Source organism: Mus caroli, chromosome 16 (assembly GCF_900094665.2).
Source record: "Mus caroli chromosome 16, CAROLI_EIJ_v1.1, whole genome shotgun sequence".
In the NCBI taxonomy this organism is placed as follows: domain Eukaryota; kingdom Metazoa; phylum Chordata; class Mammalia; order Rodentia; family Muridae; genus Mus; species Mus caroli.
The window spans coordinates 33,905,197-33,927,195 of NC_034585.1; the positions used below are offsets into that span (position 1 = coordinate 33,905,197).

Here is a 21,999-nt window from a genome sequence, read left to right on the forward strand (position 1 = left end):
TAGTTAATAAAAGTAGAAGGAAAAAAATCCAAAATGATGTGTAGTACATTACATCACTAATCCAGGCACTCAGAAGATTGAACCAGGATCTCAAATTCAAGGTTAGCCTAGACTACATAGCAAGTTCCAGGCATTCCTGAGCTATGTAGCAAAGACATGGCCCCCAAATAACGAAACGCTGAAAGCACTTCAATTATTAGACTTCTTTATTCTCATAGACAAATTAAGAGTTCTTGGTAGCGGGTGTTGCAGTGTTAGAACTAAATTTAAAATTTACTTTTGCATGTTTTTAGATGTTTTCTTTTTTTACCTTTTTAAAGGCAGCAGTAGTTCAGAAAGAGAGTTAGTTGGTCTTTAGATCCAGAAGGGTAGCTTGACTATAGAATACTAACACACAATGTTATACACTCATCCATCACTAAGCATCCATAAAAAGGATTAGCAAAATAAACCCTTGAAATTTTTAAAAGTCAAAAACAATGGCAGAGAATAATAAAATGACAAAATAAATGAAGATAAGAGAAAAACATCAAGGGAGTTTTTCTGATTGAGGAATAGAGTGAAGTTCTCGTCGGAACGTCATAAACCCAGGGTGGTAGTAAAAGGAAGGCTGGAAGAGAAAAGGATGTGTGACCAAAAAAATATCCCCAACAGAAGGATGAAACAAAGAGTATCTCTTTTGCAGGTGCAAGCACCATACTAAAAATGAGTATTAAGGGACATTTAACATTTAAGGCATCACTCAACCCCCTTTCTTCTCAGCTTTCAGGCTTATGACGCAGATAGTTGAGTGGAAGCATTTTCTTTGGGAAATCTGAAGTCTGAATAAAGTCAAAGTTTACTAACATTGAACTATCCAAACAAACAACTTGGTTCATTAGTCCTATGCTGAAATGCATAGTAGATGAGCCCTTTATGGCAGCTCAGTCCGTCTAAATAGCTTTTTAGTGCTCAACTTTATAGGCCATAGGCAAATATAAGTGAACATGAGGAAAGCTGCTTGAGAGAAATAGAGAATTTAATACTTAGGGGTTTATCTCAGAGAGTAGAGCACCTGACCAGCATATATGAGGCCCTACATTCAATCCCTGACAGTGGGGAAAAACAAACAAAACAACAACAAATATTTAGAGAGATGACGCAGGAATTAGAAAATAAGATTAGTTTTTGATCTATCATTTCCTCTGATAAGAGAATATGGTACACAATCAACATGTTTAAAAGGGAAAACGAAAAGGTGGGGGGAGGGGGGAGGCAGACCTGGGTGGAACAGTTAAAATTTACTAGAAAGCAGGATAAAAGAAAATACTGGGCTAGTGAGATGGCTCAGCAGGTAAGAGCACTGACTGCTCTTCCAAAGGTCCTGAATTCAAATCTCAGCAACCATATTGTGGCTCACAACCACCTGTAATGAGATCTGACACCCTCTTCTGGTGCATCTGAAGACAGCTATAGTACTTACTTATAATAATAAATAAATCTTTGTAAAAAAAAAAAGGAAATAAAAAGAAAATACTATCCATCAGAGAAATCAAATACATAAGTATTTAAAATCAAGAACAAAAAATATAGAGGAGAGGAAATCAAAAGAATTTTCTAGAACTACAAGCATTGATAAATGTCCAATACTGTAACAAACATTTATTTCATTTCCATGAAATACATTGAGAACAAAGAACTTAGCGGCTTCACTGGAACTGAAGAAATCTTGAGCTAAAACTATGACATGTCTAAAAGAAGTGATTTCTAGTTAAAATTATGTGCTCACTGAAAAGGGAGTTAAAAAGAAGACTAAAGACACTTATATAATCACAGAAGCTCTTAAGCCAGTGGGAAAACCAAAAAGGTGTACAGCTGAAATTCAAGAAGTGCAGGGAGAGATAAAATGAGAAACCAAGGTAGTTGTGCAAAGACCCCAGGATGAGCTTTGTACCAGGTGGAGAGAAACAGGTAGGTTAGAACCCCCCAGAAAATGTATGTGCTACAATATCTGATATATCAATGTCTTGACATTAGAATGAAGTTGTAGAACATAATCAGGTCTAAGTATGTAGAAAATCAAACACATGGAAAAAAGAAGTGTTAATTTCAGAGAAAATATGCAAGGAAGACAATGTAGTTCTAATATGTGCTCCAGAATGAGTAATAGCTTTTCCTGCCATTGTTGTGTATGTATAATACAAGCACTCGGGAACTGACACGGCAGAGTTACAGGTTTGAGACTAATATAGCCTGTATAATAAAACCCTGTCCCCCCAAAATAAAACTACCTTACCCTTATGTAATAATCATTATGTGAATGTTATTTTTACTGAAATTACAACATTAATTATGTAGGTGGACTGTACATGGGAGTATATGCAGTATAAAGTAACCAAATCCTTATTTCTGTTCAAGAAAATCAATAAATAATATGTTTAATCTGTGAGAAAAAAATAATAGAAATCTACTGATGGAATTCACATGAAGGAAAAAATAGTTAGAGGTGTTGCCTTTGGGATTTGTAACACTGGTTCTTTAAACAATAGAATTAGGCCAGCCAACTTTTCCTGGAAAGGACCAGATAAGGAAATATTTTAGGCTTTGCAAGCTATAGCCTGTAATAGCTACTTAACAGTTGAAGCACAAAAGCAACTGTAGATAACAGTTAGATTGACAGTAGTTAAGCAAGTATAGCTGTATGCCAATAAAAATTTGTAGACATTTGAGTTTTGACTTATATATACGTTTACATGTCATAAAGTATCCTTTTACATTTTTAGCCATGTAAAGTGAAATAAACAGGTATTTACTATACAGAAACAACCTACTGTTTTTGATCTGTAAGCTATGACTTGCCAATCAGTGCTTTTAGAACTGTATATAATTTTGGTGAAAATAAAAACATGGGAGGAAAATGAAGAATTGAAAAGAATAATTTCATATATGTACCAAAATATATAAGTCTATTATGGAAGACTTGAGAAAACATTCAGAAAATTTGCTTTTATCAGTAGTCTCATAGCTTAAAATGTTAAAATGTTTTATCTTTACCAAGCCTTTTCTATCTGTCTCTTTTATATTTGGAATACTGTAAAACATGTAAAATTAGGGTCCTTGTTTTTTATTAGCATAGAGCATGTCCTATAGAAACCTTTGGTTTGCCCAAAATTGTAGAGTTTATGAGGAATTAGAATTGAGATTAGAACTCAATGTTTATTTCCTTTTATATACTCATTTCTTACTACAAACATAATGAGTGTTTAATATGAACTCAGAGACTATGGCAGCACTCATAGGACCTTTACATGTTCAAGCCAGATGAAATCCCAGCACTGAGAGTGGAAAATAAACATGGGCCCCATCCCTAACCATGGAATTGCTACCTGCTGATAAAGTGAAAATCATTGAGTGTCACTGTGTATCCATGCCCAGGTGTAGCTGGCCAATACAAAACTCCATGGGTTTTGGTTTTGTTGTGTTTTATTTTGTGGGCTCTTTATTGTATTTTGTTTTGTTTGGGCATTTTTCTAACTTTTTTTGTTGTTTTGGTTTTTGGTTTTTGAGAGAGAAAAGTATGAGAACATGAAGCTAGGTAGAGAGCTGGAAAGAATCTAGCAGGAGTTGGGGAGGGGAAACAATTAAAATATTTAAAAAATTTTAATAATATATATATTTTGTCTAAATGTGTAAAGCCCTGGGTTTGATGCCTAGCACCACATTCAGCAGGTGGAAACAGGAGGACCAGATAGAGTGATCTTAGGCTACTTGTTGGTTCAAGGCTTGCCTAAACTATGTGAGGTCTGGCAAACCAAAAACCACGGCAATAGAAATATTTAAGTGTGTTCTTTTGTCTTAGTGTTTCTATTGCTACAATGAAACACAATGACAAAAAATCAACTTGAGAAGGAAAGGGCTTATTTATTTGGCTTAACTTCCAGGTCTTAATTCATCATTAGAGGAAACCAGAACAGGAACTCAAGGAGAGCTAGAACCTGGAGGCAGGAGTTGACGCAGAAGACATGTAGGGATGCTGCGTACTGGCTTGCTCAGCCTGCCTTCTTATAGAACCCAGGACCACCAACTAGCCCAGAGATGGCACAACCCACAATGGGCTGGGCTGGGCCCTCCCTCATTGATCACTAGTTGAGAAAAAGTCCTACAGCTGGATCTCATGGAGATATTTTCTCAACTTGAGGCAACTTTCTCTGATGACTCTATCTTGTGTCAAGTTGACACAAAAAGCAGCCAGTGCACTGACCCCTGTCAACTCTACACACAAATCACTATTAAGCTACAACCCTTACTTTCTTGTTCATCCCCCAAGATCTAAATAACTGTAAAAGCTCCAAAATCTTTACAAATTCAAACACATTAAATTTTTGGTTCCTTTAAAGTATCCAGTCTCTTAAAATCCAAAGTCTTTTACAGTTCAAACTCTTAACTGTGAGCTCCAGTAAAATACTTTCTTTGGGGGGGGGGGGGGGGATCAAGGCACAGTCACAATCAAATCAAAGCAAAATCAAACTCTTAATCATATAATGTCTGGAATCCACCCATGCTCTTCTAGACTTGAGTCATTCCTCCTCCAAAGGTCACTTCTCCAGTTCTGCCCTCTGTAGCACATAGCTTGTCTTTTAGCTTTGGCTGCTTCTACTGCTGCTGCTGTTCTTTTGTGATCATCCCATGGTACCAGTATGGCCAAAACACTGGAGTCATCTGCTGCAACTGGGCTGCACTTTCACAAATAGCATCTCATAGACTCTCATAGTGCCTGGCCTCCACTTCTCTGCATAACCCCTTCAGTTCTGGGCCTTCAACTGCTCATGAGCAGTACCTTCAACCAATGGCCTTCCTGGCCTCCCAGAATACCAAGCCTCAGCTGCTCTCCCTGACCCTTTTATGTCTTCAAAACCACTACTACCTGGGTAACTCTTATACAGTACCAAGTCCAGCTGCCAACATGAGGTACAACCTTGGAACACAGCTTCTTTGCACTCTCAGAAAACACTTCCCAGAAGATTTCACCTCAGTGATGCTGATCTCTTCTTAATCCTTGCTAATGTCTTAGCTCCAGCTAACCAGCATCAATTGTCCCAGTAATGAAAAAGTTCCACTTTAGTAGTTCTGGTATCTTGTTAATCACAGCTGCTAATTGTTCAGCTCCAGCAAACCAGAACCACAGAATCTTAAATCAAAATAATAGTCTTGATAGAGTCTTTAATTGTCCCTCTGAAATTTCACAGGTTATGCCTCCATCTTCTGCACTACTCTCAACATTTTTATCTTCCAAGCTCCTACAGAACATCCCAATGAGGTTTCAACACTACTCATTGTCTTTTCTAGTTCCAAAGTCCTTCCACAATCTTCCCCAAAACATGGTCAGGTCTGTCACAGCAATACCTCAGTATGCTGGTGCCAGCTTGTCTTAGTTAGGATTTCTGTTGCTGCAACACAACACCATAACCAAAAAGCAAGTTGGGGAAGAAAGGGTTTATTTGGCTTACACTTCCAGATGATGGAGGAAATCAGAACAGGAACTCAAGCAGGACAAAAACCTGGAAGCCTGAGCTGATGCATTGTTCTTGAAGGGGTGCTGCTCACTGGCTTGGTTCCCCTGACTTGCTCAGCTTACCTTCTTAAAGAACTCAGAACTACCAGCCCAGGGATAGCATCACACAGAGTTTGGGCCCTCTCCCATTGATCACTAGTTGAGAAAATGTTCTTTAGCTGGATCTCATGGAAGCATTTCTTCAACTGAGGCTCCTTTCTCTGTGATGCTCTTAGCTTGTGTCAAGTTGACACACAAAACCAGCCAGTTCTCCTTTTAAAAAAATTAAAAGTGTATATAGTCTTACGCTACTACCATGGTGGGAAAGTGATGTATGCTTAGTAGAAACGAGACTTCAACTGGTAGAGGTATTAAGCATATTTGCAACTTACAAGTATTCTCAACTTAAAATGGAGTTATTTGGACATAGCCTGGTGGCACACACAGCACTTGGGAGGCAGAGGCAGGCGGATTTCTTAGTTTGAGACCAGCCTGGTCTACAAAGTGAGTTTCAGGACAGCCAGGGCTATACAGAGAAACCCTGTCTTGAAAAACCAAAAAAAAAAAAAAAAAAAAAAAAAAAAAAAAAAAAAAAAAAAAAAAAAAAAAAAAAAAAAAAAGTAGAGGTGGATCTGTATAGGTAAAAAATTATTATATTCCTTTATTATGTCACAGTCTCATTCTCCTCCTCATGCATACTCAGAATTGCCTAATGCAACCTTGGTGTTACTGACTTAGATTATAGGAAAATGAGTTCTATTAAGGGAACAGAATCAAAAGATCTTCTTTTCTTTTCCTTTTCCCCTCTCTACTTCACTCCAGGTTCTTAAATTCCTAGCAAAGTGCCGTAAGAAAAAGAAACTCTTTGCCTCTTGGCATGGACTCCAAGAACTCACTGATGCACGCAGAGTTGAACTGAAGCAACAAGTGGACGACTATGTCAAAAGACACCCGGTATGTAGGTTTCTGTGCTGAAATACATGTTACATTAATCCATTGCATGGTCTTTATCACTAAAGTAGTATAGCATATATATTGATTGTTGGATGCAGGTTCCATAGACTTAGTAGACTTGAACTCTTCTTACAGTTACAGGATCCAAAGGTATAACTGGTGGTGAATGGGACTCAACTTAAAAATTGGTTATTTCCTGTACTATACCAACAAAACTTGTGCATTGCTTCTTTTATAATAGTCCTGTAAAATCTTGTCTGTTTTGAATCTTTTAATAAGAATATATTAATTATCAATCAATGGGCATTCATTCTTACCTCCATATGCTCAAACACATGCATAAGGACTTATATTCACTAGTCTAAACTCCAAAGAGTAGAATTTGATGCCCTACCTCTTTGGTTTTCAAACTGTAATGCTCTGACACCTTTCCACAACAGAAACATGCATTTCTCTGACTTTGTGTGGGCACAGTGATACAGAGGAGGTGCTACCTGCTCCTTCCCTCTGAGTTTCTGACCTTACACTTCTGCACATCTTTGGAAGGACATTTCTGTCTTGAGAAGGACTGAACCATTCTTGATGTTTCCACACTTGTCAAATTTTATGGGAAAACTAATAGTTTATACATTTTGATCAGAATTCTTACTTTCCTCATTTGAACCAACCATTCTTGGTATATCAAAGGACTACTCACATTCCGCTAGGATTGTGCTAATGCTCCTTGTTCTGAGTTTCTTTCTTCCCTTCCTTCCCCCTTTCCCCTCCTGATACAAACACAAATTTCTACAATCTAAATCTGAGCTCAGAAGGGTGATTCACATTGTTAATCCTGGCACTCAGGAGGCAAATACAGGTAGAGCTTTGTAAGTTTGAGGACAGCCTGGTCTACAGAGCAAGGACAGCCAGAACTATACAGAGAAAACCTGTCTCAAAAAGAAAAACAAACAAACAAAAAAAAACTGTAGGGTGACTATGTTAAAGGTTTGATATAACAGTATTTTATTCTTCCAGAGCCTGTTCTCCACAAAATGAAAAGCAGAATATAAATGTATCTCTGTCCATACATGGACTTGATAACCATTGGAACAGAGCAATGATAGAAAGTAAATTGTATAACAACGTTTAATCCTACCTGTATAAGAGGTTTTCATCATTGTTTAAGTCTTTATAAAATATCGCTGGCTCTTGTCATGTGCACCACATAGTTAATGCCCTCAGCGTTTAGCCTTTATGACAGCTATCCATTTCTATTGCTGTTGGACTAAAGTAACTATAGATGAATAAATGAATAGATATGGAAGTATATCAACTAAACTATTTTTTATTGACTTGTTTATTTATTTATTGTCTAGAGGTCAGAAGACAACCTGTAGTCAGTCCTCTCTTTCCACCATGTAGGTTATAAACAAACTCAGGTCATTAGGCTCGGCAGCACACAGAGCCTTCACTCCCTCAGCCATCTCACCACTGAAAGCTATGTTCTAAAATAAGCTTTTGTTTTTAGTTTGCTGCTCTTTGTTTTGAATAATATTAATAACTTATATTAAAATTATAGTCATTGTAGCATACTAAAAAGTAAAATATATGGAAACAATAACATAAAAGCCAGAGAAGAAATACATGTATGATTTAAATTCCTGTTTATAAATTAGAATGGTATCACTCAGAATTAAATTGGTAAGTTAATGATACATAATACAAATCCTACAACAATGAACAGATATCAAAAAGTAACAAAGGGAATGAAACCAAATAAAAAATATATACTTTAATTAATCAAAAAGGAAAATAGAAAATGGAGGAATGTATAAGAAAGTAATAGGACTAATAGGAAAAATCAAGGTAAGAGACTGAAGCATGATTATGTTACAGTAAATATAAAATGGTATGACTAGTTAGAAAAGGAAAAGAAACAGGTTTTAAGAGTAAAAACTAAACTCTGGGCAGGAAAGATGACTCAGCAGTTATGAACACTTGCTGCTCTTTAGAGGATCCATGTTCACTTCCCAGCACACATATCAGACAATTACATCCACCTGTAAGTTTAGTATTAGAGATCCAACAACCTCTCTTGGCCTCCGTGGGCACTGTACACACATGGTGCACATGGAAACAGGTATGGTACACGCACATACATAACTTACAAGGAAGGCTTGCCTATATATTAATTAGAAAAGATGTTCTCGAAAAACCAAAAAAAAAAAAAAAAAAAAAAGATGTATTTTTTAGATGGAAAAGTAAAGGGAGACATGACTGTCATAAAGTGTAATTTCATCAAGAGAACATAAAATTTCTAAGGCTTTATGTACCCAAATAACATACCTTTAAAATTCACAAAGCCAGTATGGATGAGCCTCCTAAGAATGTTAGGTGAAATAAGGCAGATGTAAAGGATAAATAGCATGTGGTTCCATTTGTCCAAGTTGGATGGAGTCATCAACTGATAGGAACAGAAAACAGAATCATGGTTCCAGGAGCTAAGTATACGTAATTTCTAAAGGTTCATGTAATTAGTACAATAGAAGAAAAGCTGAATTTCAATCCAAATTCCATATCGTGTACAAAATTTAACTCAAAATGTATTAAATCTAACCAAATGCATGACCTAAAACTAAAACTTCTAGAAGAAAATATGGTAGAACATTGTGACATTGAATTAGTCAGTGATTTTTCAAATATCCCAGAAGCCAAAAACAGAAAATTAATAGATTGACTTCAAAATTTAAAATGTGTGTGCTCTTCAGAATTATTAAGATAATGAAAATAGAAATCAAAGAGTTAGAAAAATGTCTTGCTGTTCATTTTTCTACATACTAATCTATACAAAGAATTTTTAAAACTGAACAGTAAGAAAACACATGATGTATTTTTTAAATGGCCTAAAGACTTGAAAAGACAGTTCTTCCAAAGAAAACATATAGGTAACAGACACATGAAAAGGCCCATCAGCACCCATTAGAGAACATAATTAAAATCACAATAAGGTAGTCCACACCCATTAGAATGGCTAGATTTTTAAAGATTAAAACACTGATGGTTGGCAAGCAAATAGAAGAAATATGATTGCTCAGATTCTCATAAGAAAGTAAAAATAATTTGATAATTTACTAAGTATATATGTTATTAGGATGGAGATATCTCAGAGCTTAAGAGTGCTTACTGCCCTTTCAGTGGACTTGAGTTACAGTCCCAACATCCACATTGAGTAGCTCACAACCACCAGGAACTCCAATTCCAGTGGAATTGACACCCGTCTGGCCTCCACAGATACCTGTGTATATATGTACATGTGCGTATACACACACACAAATAAGAAAAAATCTTTAAAAGCATATAAAATACTAGTATATGCAGGACCCTGCATATATCCAGCACTGCAAAAGTAAAACTACAAAACCTAAAAGATACTGTTTTAAAAATAATTATCTAGACATATGAAGTACATTTACCTTGTTGTGTAGCTTTAACCACCATTTTATCTTTAGCCTTCTTTTCCCACTTTTGAGTAAACAAAACACCTATTCCCCACCCCCTGCCCCCAGCTCCTGATAACTACCAATATACGTCTGAATTTGACTAAGCATTTAATATGAGGTCATATCCTTTGTACATAATTTATTTCACTTAGTATAATGTCTTTAAGATTTATTCAGGCTGTAGATTTGAGTCTAAATTTTTTTAAGATGGGGATGAAATTCCTCTGGGCATATTCCACGGGCAGAGACAGGTAGATCTCTATGAGTTTGAGGCCTAGCTGAGCTGTGTAATAAGACACTATCTAAACATAATAATATTTTGGATAAATGTCCATTGTCGATATGTTGCATATTTTATTACTTCAACAGTAGCATTCAAGGATTTTATTTCTGTTTGGTTTTTGTTGTTTGTTTGTTTGTTTGTTTTGGAGGGAGATGTGTTTCTTAGATTGCCTTGGTTTGTCTCACGAAGTCCAAACTGGTATAGCGCTCATTCTGTGAGCTTTGGGGGTGACCTTAAACTTCTGCTCCTCCTGCCTTCACCTCCCAAGTGATATAGTTACAGACATGCACTGCTATACTGTACAGTGTTACGCCATGTTGGAGGTTAAACCCAAGGACTCTCTGCACGTGAGGCAAGCACTCTACTGATAGAGCTATGTCTTCAGCCAATGTGTGTTTTAAATATACCTAGTAAATATGACTTACTATCTCATTGTGCTTTAGATTTGAATTTCTATTATGATCAGATATCTTCTGTATATTCCCATATATTTATTTACCATATGCAGAAACATATATTCAAGAATTTTAACCATTTTCAGATCAGGTTGCATTTTTGTTGATGAGCTGAATGAATTCTCTGTATTCTGTTCCTTATCTGATAAATGATTTTATTTTATTCTGTGGCTTGCCCTTTAACAGTGTGTCCTTTAATACATAAAAAAAAAAACCTTTAGTTTTATGAATTTCACTTTGCCTTTTGTTATACACTTTTAGCTCTTATTTTGAGTTTTTTGGGCCTTTCTTCTTTCACAGATACTCAAATTCCTTTAGTCAAATGGTATAGTTCTTCCATATAAGCTCTGTATATCTGTGTATACTCTACTTCTAGGTTACCTACATTCTCTAATCAAAGTGAAGACAGTGTAAATTGTTGTTTGAGTGTATGTTTTAGAAGGTTGTGTATGTATGAATTTAGTGTATATGCAGTATTTTGTAATGCTTTGGCTCTTTAGTTGAATATTAGTCTAGATCTCAGACATATGGAAGGATGAGTGTAAGTCTAATGAATACCCCAGTTTGTCATTTTTTACTATACTGTGGCTGAAAGGTAAACTATCAACTGGAACAGGACTGCATTAGTATTTAAGAAAGCTATGGTGTCAGAAATTTTATCAGCTTTAAGGCTAAGATTATTTCATTTTTATCCAAATTAGTCACTAACATCACCCTTAAATTATTTGAGTAGTCTAATGGATAGGGTCTTTTAGCTGATTTTAGTCTCTCATTCTGTGAGACCAGCACCACTTGCAGCATTGTGGTGAGGGTGCATTTGGAGTAGGAATGGGATAAGAAATAATAATATTTCAAATGAAGTCCAAAACAAAAGGAGTTGCCTTCACTGAACCATTTATACTTTCATTGTGGTCTCCTAATCTCAGGGTCTCATTAGTTACCATGTCTTTGAAGAAATGATGTGTGGAAGCATACCAAAAAGAAACATGGAGGCCCAGAGAGATAGCTCAGTGCTTTAGAATACTTGTTGTTCTTGCAGAGGTTCCAGATTCAGTTCCTAACACCAAGGAAGTAACTCACAACTATCTGTAACTCCAGCTCCAAGGGATCTGACACCCTGTTCTAGCATAAGGCTTAAGACACACATGTGATGCACATTCATACATGCAGGCAAAACTCATACATACAAAATAAAATTTAAATTTTTTCAAAAAGAAACTTGTCCATCTACATCATTATATAAAGTTAGGGTGTAGGACGTTATTATTGTTTAAATTCTGCTTTGTTGGTTTGATAGATTCTTTCTTGTTCCTGTTGTTAGGTTGTTTGCATACTTGATCATTTCTCTTTTAGGTTTTTTGAGACAAGGTGTCACTATATAGCCCAGATTATTCCTAGGCTTAAGATTGTCCTGTTTCTGCTCCTGTGTTAAGATTACAGGCATGAATACTCACAGCTTATGTAATTTTTAAAGATAATTTAATACTTTAGATAAGAGCTATAAGATCCTATTGATAAAATGGGAGATTGCTAAAATTCTAGCTCTGCTATGGTGGGTAGGTAAAGCATATTTTGATACATAATGTCTTTATGACAAGTTTTCTGTCCCATGTTTCCAGTGCTCTCAGATGTCAGAGGCGGCCAGCAGAGAGCTCCATGCACAAGCACAAGAACGACTTCAGCACTATTTTATGGGAAGAGCCATAGAAGAGCGAGCCCAGCAACACAGAGAAGCTTTGATGGCTCAGATCAGCACCAATATTGAACAGTTGATGAGTATGCTCTACCTCCATCCTTGTTTCATAAATGGAATACCCCTTGCAGGAGATGTGGCATCCAAACTCTTTAGAAGAAAAGTGCCACAGTCTTTATTCCAGTCCTTGGGAAGTCTTACATCATCCCAGTTTTCAACTCTATACCTTCTGTTTGTGTTTGTTATAAATTCAAATATTTCAGCTCCATCAAAATTACTAATTTCAAAGAAGTTGTAATCTTCTAGACACATTTTTCCCAAAACTTTAAAAAAATGTTTTTGTATTTTAGAATTAGATAGTAACAGTAGTTATGTACAATGAACTTGTCAAAAATAACGATTAATAACTTTTTATCGAAGTTTCTCTCTTTAAGCTAACACAATTTATCATTTTTCTTTTAAAGCTGGAAGTTGCCAGGGATTGGGGTTGTTGCTATCACCCACATCTGTAACTTTTCACTAGAAACCTACCTCATAGTTAGCAGTGACAGCATATTCAGTTAGAACCCTGTCCTGTCCTGTCCTGTCCTGACTATAGCTAAGCTCCAGCTCTGCTGTTTCCAAGTTGCTGCTTGCCTGGCATACTTCCACTAACCCATTTCCTTTCTGTTTGCTGCAGAGGCACCAAGTCTGAAGGAGGCAGAAGGAAAGGAACCCGAGCAATTCCTAAGTAGATCTAGGCCTGTGGCAGCCAAGGCCAAGCAGGCCCATCTTACCACCCTGAAGCACATACAAGCACCCTGGTGGAAGAAGCTTGGAGAAGAACCATGGAATGAGATTGATGTTCCAAAGGATGAGCTTAGTGTAGATTTAGGAATGTTATTTATCGGTGGAACCAAACCTCCCTAGAGAGTACTGTCAAAGCTGGCAATCTTACCTTTTAGGAGATTGTTAGTTTTGCCTCTGGCATGCAGGAAGACTAGGGCTATGCCAGTGGCTTTCCAGAGCATCATCTTCATGCAACACTTGGAAGCAAAAAGCAAAGCATTGCCTACCTCACTCTCAATTCTTTCCCCTGTCTCTATGCCCTGTCTGTGAGCTTTAATTGTGGGAGAGAACTCAATGTGAAATTTTATTGTTAATATGAAATTTCTTTCTGTTTTCTAACTAAAAGTTGTTTTGGTTTCATTTTAAAATAAATAGTGTTTCTAAAAAAGTTGTCAGGATTATTTCAATGTTTTACACTTGCTATTCAGAATTTCTATTATCTTATTAATATTGTCATATATATAATATAAAAATTAATATTTATTTATTTATTTTTTTGAGGTGGGTTCTCTGTCCTAGAACTCTGGCTCTGTAGGCCTTTGGCCTTGAATTCCTGGAGATCTGCCTGCCTCTGCCTTCCAGGTGCTGGGATTGAAAGCATGTGCCACCACTGCCTTTATGGTTTTGACCTTGACAAAGTTTAGAAAAATAATTGGTCAGTTAAATAGCATTACATTAAGAAAGACAGGAGAAGAGAAAGAAACAGTAGTTTATATTTCATATATAATAGTAAAAATAATGCTTTTGTTTTTTAAAGAAAAAGTCTCACTATATAGCTCTGGCTGGCTTGGAATTAACTAGACCTCACAGTTCGACCTGCTGCTTCCTCTTAGTGCTGTGATTACAGGCATGTACCACCATACCTGACCACTGCTTTGCTTATTTCCTTTTTAAAATGGCGAAATGGAAAGTATGTTCAATTACTGCTTGTTTGTGAGTGTGTGTGTGTGTGTGTCTATGTGGGGGTATTTACTCAAAATATAAGGGGTTATTTGAGCTTGAGTTACTGGTAGCTATGAGGCACCAGATATTGGGACTGGGAACCCAGTGAGTCCTCTGTAAGGGCAAGTGCTCTTAACTACTGAGCCATCTTTCCAGCCCTCATACACTCCTTTTCAGTAAAAAAAAAAAAAAAAAAGCCTTTAATTGGCCACTTCTTTTTCTAATTTGTAAGTGATTTATTGGTATATATTATACTTGTGGTATATATGATATACTTCTTCATATATATATATAAATATATATGAAATATATATGTGATAGTTACATGCAACTTACATTTGACAAGTATTTGAATAAATGTTAAGTTGAAAATAAAATATGTTATCTGGAAGACACATTAGTGAGAGGCCAAACATCTTGGAACCTGCCTCCATCTTAAAAGAAAAAACTTGGCCCCCAGCCGAACACAAGTCGCACCTAAGTACCAGGAAGGACCCAATGGCTTGTCCTTAGCCAGTTACCCCCTAGCTACTTCCTAGCAACAGATAATCAAAGATTAGTCTGATCGTTTCAGATATACTTTCAGACCTTTAGTGATTGTATACGGTCTTGCTTCAGAGCACCTACCTGTCGGCTTACAATAGAAAATTGCATGCTTGCCAGGCTGGACCCTCCCTCACTTACTTCCATTTCCTATAAACCCTGTCCCAGTGAGAGTTCCGCGCTGCCTCACCAAACCATCCTGTGGGCTGGTGGTAAGCCCAAACTCGAGTTTGTAATAAAGAGACCCTAATGTGATTACATCAGAAACGGCTCCTTGGTGGTCTTTTGGGGTTCACAAATGTTTCTTGGCACAATATTGGAAGTCTTGGGATGTCTATATTTGGTGTAGGGGAAGATGAAGGAAGGCCTTGAGAGGGAACTGGGTAACAGTAAATCAGAAAAATCAGAAGAGTGAGACCATTTCTTTTGTTACATGGTTTTATTCTTTGACAGTTCACACATGTATGCATTTTGATCATGAACACTCTTATTTTCCTCTCAGTCCCTCTAGAAAACTCTCCCAGCACCCCACCCCCACTTTTATGTCACTAAAAAATCCCACAATACATTGAGTTTAATTAGGGTTGCTTTCATGTTATATAGGTGAGAGATTGATTATATATCATGGGAAATTTACTGATGGTGACATTAACTCCCCTCCTCTCTTCTCTTCTCTTCCTCCCTCCCTCCTCACCCCCCCGCCCCCCCGTAAATCGCTTTTCTGTCTCTTGTTGGAGATTCTCAATGACTCCTCACAGAGCCCGAGCCCTTAAATCCGTTTGCTTATCCCAGCTGAAGCGCCACTTCCTTAGGGGAACGTTTCAACTCTTAAATACTGTCTCTTACCCTCACATCCTTTGAGTGATGTCCTGTGACGTCAGGTTGAAATCGGAGTTCCGTTACTGAATCGCTTTTTGTCTTTCCCCCATCGGAAGGACCAAGTTTCAGGCTCTACTCCGGGTTGGTTCTCACGCAATCGCAAATACTAGCAGCTGGCGACCCTAGTCCAAAGTCTCCTCAGAAGCCGAGGCCATAGTCCTTAGCGGGAACAGCGCGAGATGAGAAATTCGGGTAAACCGGAACTTCCAACCCATACGGCGAACACCTGATCTTTGCCGAATGCCCACCCTTTTCGGTGTTGTCAGGCCTCCTTGGATCTTCTTCCGGGTCACATCCCACCATATGCTTCCACCCGGCACGTCCTTCTTAGAATCCATTGGCTCCGTCTTTGAGGAAGTTGAAGGCTTTAGGGCATTGGTTGGTTTCTGTCAGTGTGACGCAGTTAGTTACAAACAAGGCGTGCCTGATTCCCATGGCAACGCCCTGAGCACAGCTCCGATAGGTCGATGCCCTGATTCAGCCTTCCGTCTCACGGCGAGTGGCTGACTCCCAGGGGCGCGTCGATGGTGGCGCCGTGCTTGGGTTACCGAGCTGACGTGGCTTCGATTGGGCGGGGGGCGTCCGGAGTTGGCTGGGACGGCCGCCTGCAGGTGAGTGGGAGCCGCAGGCTCCGCGAGGAGCTCCGCAACGGCCCTGCTGCGGGCCACGGGCCAAGGGGCTCGGGACACGGCTCAGCCGGCCGCCCCGCCCCTCACCTCCGGGCTCCGCCGCCGTCACCCGCCTGCCCTAGGTGGTCGCCCAGTGCCCGCCGCCGTACTCGGCCCGGGGACACAGACACCCAGTCAGTCTGCCGGCAGGGTCGTTCCTCCCCGGGGAGCACCGGAGGCGGGCGAGCTGGTCAGCCCTACGTGCACGGACGGCCCTGTGTCCGAGCGGCCTGGGCAAGCCAGCCTGGGCACCGAGCCGGGGACGCTAGAGGCAACCTGCCCCAGCCCTGTGCTCGCCCAGCCCTGAACAAACTTAGTGTTCCGTTGTCGCCGTTACCGCAGTCGAGGCCCACGAATGATCCTGCTGTTGGGTTAGGAAGATGACGGAGAGATGATCCAGGAGGAAGGGAATGTCGAAGGGAGTTCTGGAGGAAAAAAAACCCCTTGGTGTGGCCTTGTGGCATGGGTTTGTTGATGCGCAGCAGGAATGAGAACTGGAGGGCGAGCCCCAGGGCAATTGAAGAAAATATTTGCCTGGTTTATTTAAAGCCCCGCAGTTGGTCTATGAGGAGAGGACAGTTTTGGGAGTGGAACAGATATTTAATTTAAAATCATGGATAAACACGTTGACTTTTAGAGATAGTTGGAAGCTCTCCAAGCACTTAAAGGAATGGATTTCCAGATTTGAGCAAGATGGACTGTGCAAGAGTTTATAACAAAGTGTGGAGGCCTTTCTAGAAACATGAGTTAATAGGGTTTGGATGATCGGAATGACGGTAAAGGGTCGGAGTCAGGAAATGTTCTGTTAGAAAAATGAGACGACTTGGAGTAGACACGGGAGAAAAAAAATGAGGACAACTAAAAAATTTTAGAGGTTAAAAGTATAGCCAAATGGCCCTGGCATGAATCATTGGTGTCGATTACACTGCCTTGGCTTCCTTGATCCTGGTAGGACTGTTTGATGCTTCCGTCCTCACTGTGGTTTAACATTTGTTTAACTACAGAAGTAGTTTCTGAACATTTTTAATTGCATCTGCTACAGGTAAAACATCTTGAACGTATTCCTAAGTATATTGATTAAGAAGATTTTATGTTAATTTGGATAGTGTAACAATATCTCTGAAAATACACCACAGATTATAAAATATACAAAAATATTAGAGAATTAAATGGAAAAAAAAATCTGTCCTACAACGGTCACGACGGAATTTGAAGATCACATAAAAAGTGCCCCTTGGTTTCTCACGATGATGGTCAACATTTCTGAGGATTCCCATGATTTTTTTGGGGGGGGATGGGGTTCCCATTCTACTGGAATATAGTCCTTCCTAAAAGTAGTCATCTTTAGAAGATTTTCCCTTTAACTTTCTTGTTCCCAGCACCTCAACCTATTTGGATTAAAGAGATGTTGATACTATGCTTATTTATAAAATATATCATTAACTTCTCTTGGTTACCTACTAGAAATAAATTATTTGTGACACATTGATGCGCATTACATACTGTCTGTTAGTAACAGCCCAGACTGGACTACACTCAGAGCCTTATGCATGTGAGGCAAACACTCTCATACCAAGCTACATCCCCAACCCTTAATGAAGACTCCTTCATGAAGTAATGAAGAAAATGAGGAATCCTCTTTCTTATTTTAGGTACTTTAGGGTTGCTTTTTTTGTTGTTTTTGTTTGTGTTTGTGTTTTCAATAGTTCCAGATATCCCTGGCTGTCCTGGAAACTGGCTCTATAGACCAGGCTGGCCTCAAACTCACAAAGATACCCCTGCCTCTGCTTCCCAAGTGCTGGGATTAAAGACGAGCGTTGCCTCTGCCTGGCTCAGTTATATGTGCTCTTGATCAAAGGAAATCCAGAACCAAAGGGTATAATGCAAAGCACAATTCTGTCTACTTACCTCTGTCTCCATTCCCCACTCCAAAATTCTGTAAATAATTTGTCCCTAAGACACATTCCAACTGCCAGTAGTACATACTCCCCCGCCTCCGGAAGTCATAATACATCTTTTTGCCACTTAATATTATACAGCAGCTCTGAGATGAACGTCTGAATCATGAAGGGCTCAATATAAAGTATGAATATTCATATGCTAATAGTAGAAAGTTCTGAGTTCAATTCTCAGCAACTACCTTAGCTCACAACCATCCATAATGGGTTCTGATGCCCCCTTCTGGCGTGTACCTGTACATGCCCAGAGAACATTTATGCACATTAAGTAAATAAAATAAAAAAAGTTCATTGCCATGAAATCATGCATAAATTATTAAAAATACTATGTAAAATTGCTGTCAGTCTCTTTGTGTAAAATATATATGGAGTATAAATGATTTTTTTGTGTCTCAACTTAGTTCCTGTTCCCAACATGGCTCTTTCATATGTGTATAAATACTCCAAAATCCAAAGTGTTTCAAAATCTGAAACCAAGAATTTTGACCTAGCACATTCAATCTATATTGAACATTTTCAGTGAACATGAGAATAAAACACTACCCCACTCTTTCAGGCAGCTATACAGCCTTACCTTATAGAAATTAAAAAAGAAAATACAGTTAGCAGTCCTCCCCTGATGGGTATTTAGGTTGTTTGTGATCATGAACACTGCTGTGAGGACATGTTTGTTTCCAAGTGTGCTTATGTTTATGTGAGCCTATATGTGGAAAAATAAGTTACCTGAGGGTATACTAATTGTTATGAATTGTTATTTTAGCTTACATACTAAGAAAAATAAGGTCACCCACATCACTATTAATGTGGTACTCCCCCCCACCCCACCCCCACACACACATCCCTGTTTTCATCCTGGATGAAGAGTGGGTTGAGAAAGTTACTCAAAAAAAGGGGTAGCTTTTGTGTGTCACCACCAGCCACGAAACTTGTAGAATTGTCTCACTGGACAAATTCCCTGTATCTTAGTTTACTCATCTTAAAATTAGAGCTATTGATTGTATCTACTTCTTAGTGTCCTTGGATAAAATTTATTAAACAATGAGGATAAATAAGTTCTATGTAAAGGCCTGGAGCATTGCTTGGTAGGCAGTGGTATGTATATATGCTGTAGGTACCATTTATTTCTAAGTTAGTAAAAATCAGTTTTTTTGTATTATGAAATGTTATTTTTGCTTGTAAAGGTCTATCCTAATCTTGATACGGATTTTCTAGCTGTTGTAGCAATACTGACCTATTAACTCTTCAGGCTGGTGGTAGATCACTTTGAAAATTAAGAAGTTAAAACCACAGAGAGCCAATCAAAAATGCATGAGATGAACATGAATGCCTCAGTGAGTTGTGGGCATGTGATTTAGATTTCAAAGAAAGGGATGGGAGTGGGTACACAGAGGCACCCACTTGTGCTGTTTGACTCTTTTGCTTCTATTCCTGTGCAAGTTATACTATGGTCTCTGTGGCTAGGGATATGCCATCTATTTCTTGTATAATTCCTAGTGAAACACTACCTACCAGATACATATCTTTAAATTAATAGTTGTCAATAAACAGTGAAGGCTTTGAGAAAAACTTCTTTAAAAATTTTTTTGCTCACATTTTATTGTAAATTTTATTTTAATTTGTATGGATGTTTTGCTTGTATGTATGTCTGTGCACTAAGTATGTGTATAGTACCCCTGGAACTGGAGTTGCAGATGGTTGTAAGCCACTGTGTGGGCGCTAGGAACCAAATGCATGTTTTCTGAAAGAGCAACCAGTGCTCTTAAGCGCTGAGCCATCTCTCCAGTGCCAGGCATTTTATTTGACTTTGCAGTACTTCTTCAGGGAAGTGTCAGATCGTACGGCAGGGAGGGTGTGGCGAGCATGAACTTGGAGAGTGCCTTTCTATTTGCCTGTTTTATAGAAGCTTGGCCTTCACTTGGAGCTCTGTTTGAGTTTCCTGTTTAGTTGCTCTTTGTGATGCTGGCACTTTGTGAAGTGACAGCAATCACATTTTCCTTGTGGGAATTTACCACAATGTCTTCCTGTTTGCTGGTCTTACAAGCATATTTGCCACTTGTGTTTTTCCACGAGCCGTGTGTATATATAGACAGAACCTTCTTGCTCCATTTAGCATTCATGCCCTTGGATTCCTAGCCTTTGTGCTATACAAAGCTCTCAGCTGTGTGAAAGATGCCTTTCATTCCTTAGTTTCAGTTACAGAAGACACGCTTGGCTCATGGACTCACATTAGTGTCTCTAACTGGTCCTTGCTATTGTTCATCCCGAGATGAGGGAACAGGCATAACAAGGGAAAATGACTTGGGAGCATGATGTGGGGGAGCTGCTCGCAGAAAGCTGTCACCCAGCTCCAGGATGGTGCTTTTCTGCCATGCCATCCCTTCACACCCACCTCTAGATTCTCTTCAGTCAGCCCATCTTATCTTTTAATGATAATGTGCAAGGTGTTTAAGGTATAGTGCTTCAGGTGAGTATGTATATACATGCCTGCACCGTAACACACTATATTTATTTCTTTAAAAAAGCTATGGCTTAAAAGCAGTTGAGGAATCCTGAGCCTGCGATTCCAGCATTTTTTTTTTCATTAATCCTAAAAGTAGTACACCATAGTGCAAGCTACTCTGAGAAGTAAGTGCATGCAGGGTGGGCAGGCCCGCAGTACAGTGGAGGAGGGAAATCTGAGCTGAACGTGATGGAAAGCAGCCAGCTAACTAAGGCTTTATAGGTCAGGGTGTGTAACAAAGCCTGGCTTTAAGTCTGAAAACGCCCTTATGAATATGCTAATTCCCCTAAGTTGATTACTACCTACTGTATGCCTAAATCCCAACATCATATACCGTACGGACTATATAGCTATCAATAAAAACTTCCTAATGGATGGCTTTAAACATAATTGTTTAACAGTTGTAAATTTTCCTTTTAAAAAAAAACACTTCTCATTATAAGACAAAACAGATTAAGAAAACCACACACACACTCTCTATCTATCTATCTATATATATGTATATATATATATATATTGAATACATTATATATATATTGAATATGTATATATGTTGAATATATATTAAAAAGTTACCATAACAAGTATAACTTGGTTGATCATTCTAGAAGTCCTTCCACATTCCCTATCCCATTTATAGCCCCCTCTTACTTTCTAAAATAATCACTTCTTTGTGGTTTCCTTGTAGTTTTATTATCCAGATGGGAACCTTGCCCTTTTAAAGCTTGATACATCTCCTGTCTTTTCCCTTTCACTTGTGTATTGAACGTAGGTCCCGTGGAGTTGGACAGTGTCTGGTAGTTCATAGTGTTCCTCTGTCCTCCGCATTTTCTGCAGACGGCCACAGGATGGCTGGCGTGATCTGAGTTTTCATCCTTAGTCAACACTGTAGAAGGTGGTTAGGTTCTTTCATCATGAAAGTCATAATGTCTGGGCTCTGCTCTGTTAGCAGCTGTTGACTGACCAGTATCTAGATACAGATATTCATTAGGCTTTTCAAATGTCGGAGTAGTTGTCTTTTCAGAATAATTTGTTGAGGTGTGGGGAGGTGGTGCACACTGTGTGTGTGTGTGTGTGTGTGTCTGTTTAGGTCAGAGGTCAGCCTTGGGTGTCCTCAGGAGCCCTCCACCCTTGTTTATTTGAGACAAGGTCTCTCACTGGGACCTGTGCTCATTAATTGGATTCTGTTGTCTGACCAGTGAATCTCAGATCTTCTCACCTCCACCTTTCCGGGGCCAGGGTTATACCTGTGCTGCTAGACCTGGCGTTTTGTGTGTCATTCCCTCC

At 38.7% G+C, this 21,999-nt stretch overlaps 3 protein-coding genes across 14 annotated transcripts in view; 2 read left to right on the forward strand and 1 right to left on the reverse strand.

The window, feature by feature from the left end:
* The window catches only part of Iqcb1 (IQ motif containing B1), a 46,182-nt gene extending 32,572 nt beyond the window's left edge, over positions 1–13,610 (forward strand). Inside the window, exons 13-15 of one of the 2 annotated variants that reach the window (XM_021184796.2) lie at positions 6,353–6,484; positions 12,321–12,477; positions 13,074–13,608. In XM_021184796.2, the coding sequence (XP_021040455.1) occupies positions 6,353–6,484; positions 12,321–12,477; positions 13,074–13,303 (519 nt within the window). In that variant the 3' untranslated portion in view covers positions 13,304–13,608. Of the gene's footprint in view, positions 1–6,352; positions 6,485–12,320; positions 12,478–13,073 lie in introns of both variants that reach the window. The other variant, XM_021184795.2, reaches the window with a different exon arrangement.
* Positions 1–16,191, reverse strand: part of Eaf2 (ELL associated factor 2) — an 83,479-nt gene extending 67,288 nt beyond the window's left edge. For 2 of the 3 annotated variants that reach the window (XM_021184799.2, XM_029470611.1), the window contains exon 1: positions 15,554–16,191. The gene's annotated coding sequence lies outside the window, so the exon portion shown is untranslated. Of the gene's footprint in view, positions 1–8,809; positions 8,872–15,553 lie in introns of those variants that run through there. The other variant, XM_029470612.1, reaches the window with a different exon arrangement.
* The window catches only part of Golgb1 (golgin B1), a 56,767-nt gene continuing 50,796 nt past the window's right edge, over positions 16,029–21,999 (forward strand). For all 9 annotated transcript variants that reach the window (XM_029470605.1, XM_029470601.1, XM_029470607.1 and 6 more), the window contains exon 1: positions 16,029–16,197. The gene's annotated coding sequence lies outside the window, so the exon portion shown is untranslated. The remainder of the gene's footprint in view (positions 16,198–21,999) is intronic.